Source organism: Phascolarctos cinereus, unplaced genomic scaffold (genome assembly GCF_003287225.1).
Source record: "Phascolarctos cinereus isolate Bilbo 61053 unplaced genomic scaffold, phaCin_HiC Scaffold_7;HRSCAF=346, whole genome shotgun sequence".
NCBI classification, from domain to species: Eukaryota; Metazoa; Chordata; class Mammalia; order Diprotodontia; family Phascolarctidae; genus Phascolarctos; species Phascolarctos cinereus.
In genome coordinates this window covers 20,351,379-20,365,459 of record NW_027556180.1, presented here as the reverse complement: position 1 = coordinate 20,365,459, position 14,081 = coordinate 20,351,379, and the positions used below count along the sequence as shown (strand labels likewise).

General features: G+C 43.7%; 1 protein-coding gene across 5 annotated transcripts in view; it reads right to left on the bottom strand.

The window, feature by feature from the left end:
• Positions 1-14,081, bottom strand: part of SCHIP1 (schwannomin interacting protein 1) — a 652,642-nt gene that overhangs the window by 194,567 nt on the left and 443,994 nt on the right. The window contains exon 1 of one of the 5 annotated variants that reach the window (XM_020988861.2): positions 13,507-13,597. The exons of 1 other annotated variant lie outside the window; for it this stretch is intronic. Coding sequence is in view for 1 of the 4 variants with exons in the window: in XM_020988858.2 (XP_020844517.1) it covers positions 13,219-13,365 (147 nt within the window). In the remaining 3 variants the exon portion in view is untranslated. 3 more of the 5 variants (XM_020988860.2, XM_020988858.2, XM_020988863.2) reach the window with 3 other exon arrangements.

Below are 14,081 nucleotides of genomic sequence, written 5' to 3'. Positions count from 1 at the left end.
TAAAGAATTTCTCTTATTCATTCATGTGGTTCAGCGGGCACTTTAAAAAAAATGATACATGTGGGCTAATTTCTATTGACCGTTTGCAGAAAGAAATCACATCTTGATATTCAAACCACAGTCACTTTATAGCTAAATCAAATAGATTTCCTTCTGCAGCAATGAATGACTTGAAATGCATGTGGATATGGAAGGTGAGGGAGCATGGATGCGAGGGTTTATGCATGGAAGCTATGGCTACATTGTAATTTTGGGCACCATAAAAGTGGTCTATAATGGGATCTGGAAACCAATTGATTTTGAAATAGAAAATGCTCCAAGTAAAAAAAAAATCTAAACCTAATGGAGTGCACTAAATTAATTCATTGGTTTATCTATTGGGAGGAGGAAATGCGGATAGACAGTGTGCTGGACCCAGAACTGAGTGGGAGGGAGACACAAAAGCTTCATATTTTTGAGGGCGATGATTCTCCCATTGATACTATAATAATACAAGTCCTGGACCAACAAAATTTCGAAAGATCAGAGCCATAGGTGTCTCAAAAGGCAATGGAAACTCACATCCATGGTAGCCGGCATCATTGGGTCACAGCATCTCTTACTCTATGATGACTTGCACATGAGAAGTGATTGATATTCAAGTTATTATCCAGAAAATATCGGCTTGGAAAGGAGACAAGCCAGTTACACATCAGAAGTGAAAGATAACAGGAGGGCAGCTCAAGTGTGCCCACAAGTCATTCAAAGTCTAGCACAGCAGTAGTCAAACTTTTTGGTGTTGGGAGTGATCAAGAACTCCCAAGAGCTTTTGTTTATGTGGGTTTCATCTACAGACATTTACTGCAATAGAAATTAAGATGCCTGTGTTAATAGAGTTCAGATCCTGCCTCACACACTTACTGGCTAGGAGAGAGTGGATACATCACTTAATCTTTCTGAGCCAAATTCTCCTCATCTGCAAAATGGGAATAATAACATCACCAACCCTCACAGGGGTGTTTTGCAGAAGAAACGTTAACACATGAAAGCTCTGTAAATATAAGTTATTATTGTTATTATTATTTACATTACTTAGCAACTGGCCTCATGAAGTTAGGAATGCACCACAGCCCTGCAATGTTTATTGGGGTCATACAACAGAGGGAGGCTATGACTTGGAGTCAGAAGTCTCAGGTTCAAATCCTCATTATGACATTTAGGATATATGTGATCTTGGGCACACTGCTCTCCTTCTCAGTCTTACTTTCCTCACCTGTAAAATGAGAGTGTGGACTTTCTACCTCTAAAACTCTATGATTCCTGGGAGCTTAAATACCCCAGAGTAGCCCCTCGGATAGTCCCTCCCCACAATAATCCTGTGAAATGTGATTACAAGTATTATCATCCCCTTTTCTCAGATAAGGAAACTGAGACCCAAGAAGGTTCAGAAATGTGCATTTGGGCACATGGCTACTAAGTCGAATAGATAGAATTTGAACCTATGTCTTTCTGATTGTAATTCTGTCATGCCATAAGGGCAATGGTTAAGTAAACTATGGGGCAGCTAGGTGGTGCCATAGTGCATAGAGTCTTCATAGAGCCTGGAGTCATCTTCCTGAGTTCAAATCTGGTCTCAGACACTTACTAGCTGTGTGACCTTGGGCATGTCATTTAACCCTGTTTGCCTGCATTTTTTCATCTGTAAAATGAGCTGGAAAAGGAAATGGTAAACCACTCCAGTATCTTTGCCAAGAAAACCCTAACTGCGGTCACGAAGAGTCAAATATGACTTAACACCTGAACAACTAAGTAAACTATGGTATGTTACTGTTACAGTGTTACATGATCACAGAACTTCAGTCTTAGGAGAACTCTTAGGTTAATGCATATCTATAAAAGCATTCTCCTCGCAGCATGGCCTGACAAGTGATCATCTCGTCTCCTTTGAGGTAGCACGCCTCTACCTGGAGGCATATCATTCTGCTTCTGGACAGCCCCTATTGTTAGGAAGTTTTTCCTGATATCAAGTCTAGGTATACCTCTTTGCACTTCCCTGTTCCTAGTACTTCCCATGGGGGCCAAAATGACAAGTATAGACCCTCTTCCATGGGACGGTCCCTCACATAGTTGAAGCTGGCTACCATGTTTCTCTTGAACACTCTCTATAGTTTATATAAGCATCTTTGGTGATGTGTGGTCCAGTCAAAGAAGCTACAGGGCCTTGAGGACTCAAGCATTTAATTTCATTTTACTCATAAGAAATTACGTTAAGTGGGAAAGGCAGAGAACAACTTGTACATCCTGATACAACTATGCCCAAACGTTTATATGTCCATTAACAGATGGCAAAAGAGAATTTAGAGTAATGAGAATTGCAGCTTCCTTTTTTGGTAGTTTTTAAAAGTTTATACTAATTGGGGAGGGAAGAGTAAAGACTGTTGACCTGCTGAAGCTTTAGATGAGAAGCGTAGAAGCACTGACTTGTTCCTAGTAAAGGGGCAAGATGAACAGTTCCTGGCTCCCCACTAACTGTGACGTCTCCAATCAATGCTGAGTGCATTAGGTGACTCTGAAGCAACCCCACAGACAATGAGCTTGTATAACTAGATCAGATGCAGGAAAACACTTCCTAACAGTGAGAACTTCCTAATTCTAAGATTTTGTGGTTTTCTTCCAAGATAAGTCACCCATGTGAAGAAAGTATAAGAACTGAAAGCTAAGATCTAGGCACAGTTCTGACAGACTAGACTGATTTCCTTTACTGACAAGCTAATCTGGCTAGTAGATAAGGGGGACACTGTTGGCATGGAGTACTAGGAATTCATTGAAGCATTGGCGAAACCTCACAGTATGCTTGGGAAACATGGGCTAGGTGAGAGCAGAATTAAGAGGATTTGAATAATCAGACCAATTCTTAATGGTAATCTGGAGGGGTGTGTGTCTCCACTGGAATATTTTCCCCTTGGCCTCGTATGGCTCAAAATTTTTATCCAGTGACAGACTTGGATAAGGCATAAAAGACATGGCTGTCAAACCTGCAGGTGACACAAAACTTGGAATAATAGATAACATACTGGATGACAGAATCTGGACCCCAAAGGATCAAGTCAATACATCAGAACTAACAAAATTAGATAAATTTAATGGTGTTAAGAGTCAAGTGGAACCCTTGGCTTAAAAACAAAGTCAACTTTGAAGGTAACAAGATGAGGGATGTATGGTAAGATCACAGTTTGTCTAAAAAAACCACTAATGGTTTTGGTGGATCGGAAGCTCAATGTGAGTCCACAATGTTAGATGGCAGCCGAAGAAGGCAATTCTATATTAGGTTGCATTAAAAGAGGCCTGCAGTCCAAGACCAGGGGTCAGTTTTGTTCAGATGTGCCAGCTTGTGTTCATCTCTGGGGACCACATTTTAGGGGCACGTAGCTAGGCTGGAATGTGTCCAGAAGAGGAAAATCAAGATGGCAAAAGAGCCAGAAAAAATGCTAGATGAGGCTCATGCTAGGGGTGGGAACTGGGGGTACTGAGCCAGGAGAAGAGAAGCCTAAAAGGGACATTAGCACTGAACTCTTACAAAGGAGGCCTTGCTTCATTCTTTGTGCAGAGATGGAAATCTCTGGTGTCTAGCACAATTCCTGGTACACTGTAGGTGCTTAATGAATGCTTATTGATTGATTAAAGTATTTGAAGAGCAGTCATGTAAAAGAAGGATAAGACTTGGTTTGCTTTGCCCCAGAGGACATAAATAGGAGGAGGTGGAAATTGAAGAGTTACATTTAGGCTTCAAATTGAAACAACTTACATCCTGACAGAGAGGTGATGGACTCGGGACATGGATTGAGACACAGATTTTTGGTACAGGATCAATGTAGGAATTTGTTTTGTTTGACTGTGCATATTTGTTATGAGGGGTTTATTTTTTTATTTTTTCAATGGTGGAAGCAAAAGGAAGAGTTTTTTTAATTGAAAAAAATTTGCAAAAAGAAAAAAAAAAGCTTTCCAAGATTAGCACTGTCCAAGAGAAGAACTGATTGCCTCAGGAAGCAGTGGGTTCCCTTCCCCAGAAGTGGAGTACAAGTTGGATGACCACTTGTTCAGTGGATTCTTGGCCAGACATGAGCTGGATCGGTTAACCTCCAAGGTGCCTTCTGGCTCTTAGATGCTGTGATCCCATGAATGCTAGTAAGCACAGAAATGGATTTTAGAAAGAGGTCTCAGAAGCTCATTCCCTGAAGATCTTTAAAAATAAGATAGACAACCATTGGTGTGGGTTGCTATAAGTACAATTCTGCCTAAAGGCAGAAGATGTTACCCAATGCTCTCTTTAAATCCCTTTCTCATTTTATGATTCTATGAATGAAATTTATCTGACAAGCCCAAGGTGATAGAAATTCCAGAGGGGAAAAGAAGCCAAAGAGATGTCAAGAAACCCAACTTCATTCTGCAAATAGAAAGCTTTTCTGCCTGTGGATTCTATGCTGCACTGTTAGAGATCATATGGACTTTAAAAAAGGTATCATTCTCCTTTCTCCTCTTCATTGAATCTAAATACTCTACCCTTACTGACTTCCTGCCATTGCTAGTCCTCAAGTTCATTTCCCTTGGTTCCAAAAGTTTAAAAAGAAAAACAAAGTAAAGAATTTGGGATCATGTTTGTTCCAAACCTTACCTCCACTTGGTGGAGACACTTAGCACCATCCCCCGGAGATAGAGCCGTCATAGGCACTATCAGTCAGCACAGATGCCTTCCTCGATGTCCTATTGGCTAGGAAGCGAAATTACTACAAAATTTGCCTTCATTCATTAGTATGATGTAGTACGTAGGTGTCGATTACATAGCCTACACAACATTCCTGAGTGCAACCCAAACCAGATTAAAATGTAATTGGGAAATATTTATTAAAATAAATAAAACCACAATAAGACATAGATCAAACAACATTCTAAAACTAAGTCAATGTGTGGCAGACAGGGATTCTTAGATGTGGATTGGTGGTCCCCTTCTCTGTTTGATGCCTCTGCTGTAGAGAATAAAGGGGCTAGCTTTGAGGTCATAAGATCCTAGACTGAGAACAGGAATGTCTGTAGAGACCACCTAGTCCACTATCCTCACTGTATAGACAGAAAAAGGCTCAATGACTCGTGAAGACCTTTCAGGTAAGCAAGCATCAGAAGCAGGATTGAAACCCAGTTCCTCTGACTGAAGAGTCAATGACTCTCCATGACAGGTGAAATCAGGAACACCTGGGTAGGTCTTCCTTTTGACACTGGCTGATATTAAAGATATTAGCTATGTGAACATGGCAAATTGTTCAACCTTTCAATGTCCCAGTAAACTTTCCAAGACTGTTAAGTTACAGATCAGCCACTGTTCTGAATTGCTAGAGGGTGTTTCCTTCCTTAATGGAGTTCCCTTCGGCAATTATATCACAGATTGAGAAAAAACAAAAACAAAAACCCATCACCAAAGAACACGAAGTATTCTGCTCTGTTCTGTATTCAATCAACAACTGTTTGTTATGTGCCCAGCACAAGTAATATGATAGAAAGACAAAATGATACAGTTCCTGCCCTCGAGGAGAGGAATTAGCACCGGTTTTTTGGTTGAATTGGCTAATTTTCCTTTGGAGGGATTTGTTGGCCTGAGGAATCAGGCTTTAGTTGTTGATGTGATTTCCTAGTCCTAATTAGGAATAGCAGGTCTAGTGGATGGAGGATTGGTCCACCAGAGGTTTTAGTGGAATTCCTCTTGCCCTATGGGGATGCCTTCCTGACTGAGTGTTGCTGACTGCTATGGGAGAGCAGAATTCTAGTTGAGCTTAATTAGGGACTGTATCCTTTTTGATATTATCACAAATTAAGTTGCTTTTATTGAATGTTATGGCCCAGATGTTTCTCATTGCATTTTAATTCGGAGCCTGAGCTAGGTCTGCCCTAGAATATTTGGCATTTGTTTGTCAAGGCTTATTTGCTATGACTCTATGGTTAAATTCATTGTTGAAGAGGGGAAAGAATGATGCAAAAAGAAAGGGGGCTTCAGGTGGGTGAATGACCACAGACAGGTAGCCCCAGCACTTTTGCTGGGAACTCTTTCAATGGGATAAAGAGGAAACCCCCATTCACTCTGTAATGAATACTTAGGGAACTTGACACAGAAAGTTAAAAAAAAAACACAAACTTAAGCACCCTTAATTCTTAGTGATAGCTTTAGAAAAGCTGGGTCACCATTGTAAGGAAAATAATGAGAAATCATTCTGTTTGTTAGGCAATTAGAAGCAGAGGTGAATATGATTTTGATTTTCAAAGACCATGCCTTATAGGCAGAGATGGTTTATAGATCTAATAGAGATCACAGGAATATAGGGCAATTTTAATTGGAGCAAAGACTGCTAGGCTACCAGTGAAAGCTGAAAAATGTGTTAAACCCTGCGGAGGTTAAGGGTGAAAGGAAAGGAGACCAGAGCAGTGATGAAGATGAGGACTGAGATTTGGCCCCAGTAGGAAGAAGGCCTCGGGCCTATTTCCGTTACTGCACTCTAGGATATCACCTTTTAGGGAAAGACTTCCTCTATAGGGGAGCCAGAAGGTCAATAGATTTTCACTACCAAGGAACTTAGAAGGTTGCTCCAGAAGTTCAAGCAGCAAGCTAATGAACCATTAGAAAAATGGCTAATGAGGTCATAGTCTTGCCAGTTGCAGGCTTCCTTTGGCTTGGAGAGCTTCAGAGAGTTTACTTTAATACAACCAGCTGAACCAATCAGAGTCTTGAGATGGAGATGATCCTTTTTCCTTTCTCAGGTAGCCAAAACCAGCAGTTCTGCCTACTTCAGGACAGAGTTGAATTTCCTTTGTAGCTGGTTCCCAGGTGGGGGACAGCAAAGGAAAGAGTGAAGTTTTAAAAAGAGATGAGTTTGGTAGAATGGATTTGTGCCCCCTTCCCATAGACCCTCATTTCCTATGACTAGCTCCTTTCGGGGGTATAGTTAGATCCTTCTTTTGGTGGAGCCCCACCTGAACAACATCAGCTGTAACTAAATGCCTTCCCTTCCAGAAACCATGAATATCTGGGCTGATCAATTACTGAAGTTTGCATAGGAAGACGGGGCATTCTCAGCAGCTGCTTAGGCAGATGGGACTACCCACATGAATAGCGGTTTGGGGCATCATCTGAGGAAGCACCATGATGACACACTAGGTGGAGGATCTTGTAAGGAGCTTTTGAAACATGGAGTGAACAAGAAGAAGATTGATGGTTTGCTGATGGGGGTTTTAATCACATTACCGATGCTAAGGCTTCATCTGCCACTCTCAGATTTAGGGACCCTGCCCAACTTGGTTACTTCCCACCCTGTTTGATCATTCAGAGCCACCCAAGGCTCTGCCTCTATATTTGAGGGACTGATTTAGGCGCTAATCAGTAAGGCAGCAAACACTTACTAAGCTCTTACTACACGCCAGGGACTGTGTTATGTGCTGGGGATTCAAAGAAAGGCAAAGAACAATCCCTGTTCTCAAGGAGCTCACAGTCTAACAGGGGAGGCCACATCCACATTACTAGGTGTAGACATGATCTATATGGAGTATATGAAGGCAATGTGGAAGGGGATGTATTAGCATCTCCCCTAGAGTGAGGGTCAAGCTTCAACCAATGCTCAGGCATTTCTCAGTGCAGGACCACAGAGGCGCCAGAAACCAAATGCCCAATCAAGTCACTGACTTAGGAAGGCAGAGGATAAACAAAGTATTGATGCCTTATGGCTACAAGTCAAACTATGCTGCACCATCTAAACAATTAAAATTAAGCTCTCTCAATGGGCAATGCAGAGGCAGCCTTGGCATCCTTGTCAGCTCCTCCTCCTCCTTCACTCTGCGTCTCCAACCAGTTGTCAGCTTTCAACATTTCTGCCTCCACCACTCTGACATCCAACCCCTTTTCTTAACTCACAAAGCTACTATCCTAGTTCTGGACATCATCACCTCTTGCCTTAAATATTGCAAAAGCCTCCTTTCTGTCTCAAGTCTTCAGGTCCATCCTACACTATACTGTCAAGGTGATTTCCTTAAGAAGAGATCAGACTGTGTGACTCTCCTTAGTCAAATCTAGTGGCTTCCTATTGTTTCTAGAATAAAACACAAATTCCTTTTTAGTTACTGAAGCCCCTCTTAACCTGTCTCGTCAGCCTCATTGACTCTTGTCCTCTTCTCACACTCTGATCCAGCCATACTGGCCTCTTCTCTGTCCCTCTGACACAACACTCCATCTCCATCTCTATGCCTTTCCATTGGCTGATCTCCACCTTAGAATGTTCTTCTTTACATCTGCCTCATTGAGCTCTTCTGAGCTGGGTCTGACTCAGGCCAATGTCCAGGTAGTTTAGGCTTGATAATGGAAAAAAAAGGGAGACACTTTTTAGGTTATTCAACAATTAACAAAAGGAGATTTACTTGGCCATAGGAGAAGGTCCATAGAGACCTTCCTTGTCTGTGTGATCCAGCAGCCAGGCACCCAGGAGCACAGAGATGTGTTTATGATGAAAAAGTGATGCCAACAAGCTAAGCCTTAGTTCCCCAAGCCAACCAAGTCTCCAAGATGGTCCCTATACTTTTAAAGGAAAAATAGCCCAACTTGCATGGAGGCAGGGTTTAGGCTACTGCTACTGCCACAAGAATTCTTCTCTTCCTTTATGACCTAGTTCAAGCACCTCCTTCTCCTTGATCCTCCCTCCCCCAAACGCTAGTACACTTCCTCCCAAACTGGCTTGCATTTAAATACTTTTTATTTATCTTCATTTGTCCTATTTACATTTAGTCCGTATTAACTTACATATGTACTTGCGTTTTTCCCACTAGAATGTAAACTTTTTGAGATTCAGGATTATTCCATTCTTTGTACTTGTATCTCCAGGATTTGGTGCAGTGGCTGGCCCATAGTGGGCACTTAATAAATGCTTGCTGATGGATTGAATTGATGGGAGAGGAAGCTATGGCTAGGACAGAGGGAAGGCATTATTATCTCCACTTCACAGATGAGGGCACTAAGCCTCTGAGAGAGCAAATGACTTTCCCAAAGTCAGAGCTGGGAACTAGAATTTTACCTCCGAATACCATGAGATAGAGCAGAGGGGCTGCTGGAATGGGGAGTCAAGCCCTCACTCACTAGCCATGCAAGCTTCTTCAAAGTGGGGATAATGATGCCTTGCAGTGATGACTTCACCTGGTTGTCAGGAGGCTCACATAGAATGATGTATGTAAAGTACTTTGCAGATCCTTAAAGCATTTGGGAAATGTCCGTTGCTGATAGATGCTTCTGTACCTTCTTCTCTGCTAGATCTTAATGTTCTCCATCAAGTGACAAGCATATTATGGAATATTTTTATGTCAAAGGAAACTGGACAACTGCTCTCCATTTTTACTGAGCACAGAACAAAGAGAGTAGCGTAAATGGAGTCATGAGGGACGTGGGCTAGATTTAAGAACTCCCTAATAAAAGAGAGAGTTGTCAGTCACTAGAAATAGACACCTAGGGAAGCCAGGGTTAAGTGACTTGCCCAGGTCACACAGCTAGTAAGTGTCAAGTGTCTGATTTGAACCCAGGTCGTCCTGACTCCAAGGCTGGAGCTCTATCCACTGTGCCACCTAGCTGCCCCCAAGATGGCTTTTTAAAGCCAGTTGGGTCTTTCTTGGTCTACAGTAGGTTAGGCCTCAGTGGCTGAACCTCTGTGTGTCTTTGATCCCTATGGTTCTATAAATATGTTATCACTATACTCTTCAACTGAATTATTATTTTTGCCAAGCCAACAATATTATTACAAAATCCTATGATGAACTAAGGGATAGATTATAATCCCTATTTTAGAGATGAGTCCCAATGTAAATTAGGTGTTTAAAGTGATAAATCTTCAGCTGAGCATTTCTCCTTGTATCTGTGTAAACCTAAGGAAGTGCAATCATTCTTTTTTAAATAAAAAAGCTTTGATTTTGCTTACAAAAGCACCCAGCTTACCCTTTTTGGAGAGGTACTAGGGTTGTGGCTGGGCTTTGGGTTTTGGATTCTAATTCTAATTCAGACACTTTTCTCGGGTGAGCTCAAACAAATTGTTTAACCTCTCTGGGCCTAGCATATCCTAATGTGTAAGCAGAAGAGGTGGGATCAGATGACCTCTGAGGTCACTTCCCAGTTTTCTGGATTAAAAGCAGGCAACGTTGGAAGCTTCCCTCTCTCCTATATTATGAAAACAGAAGGGAATGTTTTGCTTAGGCCTTCAGTAATTTTGAATTTATGAGGCCTGATTGGAAGCCCATGAGACTCCTAGGGTCAAGAGCACACCTTTCTGTTGAGTTCATGAATAATGGCCTTGTGACCAGTCATGGAGAAAGGGAAGAGGAGGAAAGGCCTGGTTGCTGAAGATGCCTGAAAACGAAGCAAGAGGACCCTGCCTGTAGAAAGCACCGAGGCTAGATGGAGAACCTGTTAGTTAATAATGAAAAGAATTCTTCAGTGACTGTTCAGATGAATAAATATTTTAAAAAGGCACGGAGTATGTAAAGAATTTTAATCTAGCCTGGGTGTTCACTCCCCTTCACAACAACTGCTGAGAAACCTCTGGCCTCTGAATGATTCATGGGCCTAAATGCAGCTGAAGGGGACAGCAAGGATCCTACCCTAGACTTGAAAAGCGGGCTCCCTCCTCTTCTATGTCCCGGGTTGGCTTTGGGCCTTGGTGAGTGCTGAGGGGACAGGTCCTCCCCACCCCCACCTCCTCTATGGCCCCAGGGGCTCATTAAAGGTCCCCCCAGGATCACAGGGTAAGCCTAGTGAAAATGGCTAACGTTTATACAACACTTTAAGGTTTTCGAAGCGCTCTACACTGTCATCTCATTGAATCTTCCTGACAACACTAAGGTGGGTGTCATTATTAGCTCCATTTTATAGATGAGGAAACTGAGGCTGAAAAACTTTGGTATGATAGATTTGGAGATAGAAGGGAGCTGGAAGGCCCTCAGTTCCAACACCTTTACAGATAAGGTAGCTGAGGCTCAAAGAGCTTCGCTGATTATTTGCTCAGGGTCATAGTGGCTCAGTGGATAGGGCAACAAGTCCTGAGTTCAAATCCAGCCTCAGATACTACTTGCTGTATGACCCTGGGCAAGTCCCTTAACCTTATGTACCTCAGTTTCCTCCAGTATCTTTGCCAAGAAAACCCCAAATGGCAGTCACAAAGAGTCAGACACATCTGAGCAATACATGTAGTAGGTGTCAGAGCAGGATTTGAACCCACTTCCTCCTGTTGCCAACTTCAGCACATTATTCACATTGCTACGAAGTTACATACACAAGGCCACACAGTCCTGGGCACATGAAATTGAGCAAGAGTTTTGGGATCTGACAAGTGTTAGAGTGGGAAGAAGCCTGGATTTGGCCACCAAAGGCCCGAGTTCAAATTCTGAATCTGCCTCTTACCAGCTGTGTGCCTTTGGGTAAATGACTGTCCTTCCACAGATCTCAGTTTCTTCTTTTTTAATAAAAGGAAGAGGGGGCTGTTCATTAGACCACCTCTAGGGTCCCTGGTCATCCTAAATCTGATTGTTCAGCTTCTCATCTTGTGGCTGCTAATGAACAAATCACGACTCCTTACCTTTTGTTTCTTAATATGTGAAGTGCAATAACATGGTAAGGGAATTCCTTTAATATCCCCCCACCCCATGCCGGGGCCTTACTGTTTTTGTCTGTAAAAATGGGATAACAGAAGGGAAATTGTGAGGAAATCCCTTAGTAGGCAGCAAAGCATCATAGAAACGTAACCCAGTACTGCTGAGAAGATGCTGGATCACAGATATAGGGCTAGAAGGGCCCTTTGAGGTCCTTTCCCTCATGTTACAGATGAGGAAACTGAGGCCCAGAGTGGCTAAATGACTTTCTTGAGGTCACCAAGTAGAAAGAGCATTGACTCAGGAGGAAGAGGACCTAAGTCCAGATTCTACCTATGATGATGACTGTGCTGTGTGACCTTGGGAAAGTCACCTAACATCCTCAGGTCCCAGTTTCCTCATCTGTGCAAAGAGCTTGCCGGACTACATCACCTCTAGGATTCTTTCTGGCTCTAGCTCTACGATCATACGATTGAAGTCTCAGAGCCAACATTTGAACTCAGATCTTCTCACTGCAAAATCAACCTTCTTCCTACTGTTATCACACTTCCCTTCTTGACCCAGGGGATAAAGGTCTGGCCTTGGGATCTGGAAGCCACAGGATCAGGTTTTTATTTTGGAGCCTACTAGCTGTGTGACCCTAGACAAGTCACTTAACCCCTCCCCTGTAAGACATGAGTGACTGACCTGCCCTGGTGGAGGGTCTTTCCACACTAGGAGATCTCCACACCAATGAAATGGCAGGTCCAGACCAAATATAACAATAGCTAATAATAGCTATTTATAGCTAATAAAAAGAGCTAAGTAGCTAACAATAGCTGTTTATCAGGCCTTTTAAGGTTGGCAGAACATTCTACATAGATGACCTCATGTGACCCTCACAATAACAGTGAGAGGTAGGTGCCATGACTATCCCTGTTTTGCTGAGGTCACACAGCTGGTAGGTTCCAAAGGAAAACCTCAAACCTACCTCTTTCAGACTCCAAGGCCAGACCTTTATCCCCCAGATTTCCTTTTCTGATGACTTAAAAGTCTGATGAAACTGACGTGGTGGCTGACCAGGCTGCATTCAGCCCCTCTGGTGGAAGAGCTTCTCCCAGCCCCTCCGCTAAGTTTCATTGCTGTCCTGAGCTCAGAACTCCTGAGTCCAGGGTGTAAATTGCAGCATTCTGGGTCTCCACCCCCACCCCCACATTCCCCGTAACCACAGTGCTTTCTTACCTACCCATTCTGAAATCAGAGGCTCACAGAGTTTAGAGACGGAAGGGGCCTTGGAGATTTTCAGCTCAGGCCCCTCATTTTGCTCTGATCAGTTGCCCCTGCCCAGAGAATCAAGGCTCTGGTCTTGCCCTGCCCTCACTTCACATCCACGCCCAGTAGCACCACCCTCTAGTAGAGTGCTTGCATCTCTCAGCCAGAGCATGGCCGCAGGGTTTTGAACAGTTGCAGAAGCTGCCTTCCCTCGATGCCTGGGCCTGACTGGCTCTAAACCCAAAGCTCTGTTCTAAGGGGTCTGTAACTTAGCCGGCTCCACTTACCCCCTGCCCTCGTTCAGATTAACAGCCTCCTCTGGGCACAAGTCCTTACATGCGTCCTCGGGGGGCTCCAGCCGCAAGGTGGCAATGCCCGATGCCAGTCCCGGTGCCAATTCCACCGCCTTCTGTAACCTTGATGGTCCGTCCTATCCTGGAAGTTAGAGGCAGCCAGCTGCAGCTGCATGCCTACCCCTGCCATCCACGGGCAGCCGGATTCCTGCCCTGCCACTCAAACTTCTGCTAACTCAAGCCCTGGCACCCTCCCCCAACGCCATGCCAAGACTGCTAGGCCAGGGGCCTCCAGGAGGGCACACTCTGAGGGGAAGGTCCGGGAGCTCACCTGCAAAGCAGCCGGGATCGCACATTGGGGCTGAGTCTGCTGCAAAACTTCCGAGGGGATGTCTGCAGCTCAATCTCCCGGACTTAAAGAGACAGGGCCCTTTTCACCATATAAGGATAAAAGCAGCTTCTTTGCAGGGCTGCCAGGAAACCTGGGAGGCCAAGGAGGCTCATGACCTTCTGGAATGCAGCGGTTTAAGCTCGGATGTGTAGGATTCGAGTCACTCTGGAGCCCAAGGGCTAACACAGGACTTGGAGGTGGGACACAGGAAAGGCATCCTGTCACCCAGCTTATTTTAGAGATAAGGAAACAGAGAATTAGGGGGAAGTGGCTTTTTCCAGGCCAAAAAGAGAAGAACGTAGAACATAACTTTGTGGCTAGAAGGAACCAATGTCAGTGGCCACCTGATCCCACCCCTTCATGTTACAGGTGAGGAAACTGAGGCAGAGGGAGGTTAAGTGAGCCAAGTAGTAACCATCAGAAGGAGGGATTTAAAGCCAATCTTCCGATTCCAGAGTCAAGTCAACAAGCATTTATTAAGCACCTACCACACATGCCAGACACTGCTAAGGCGT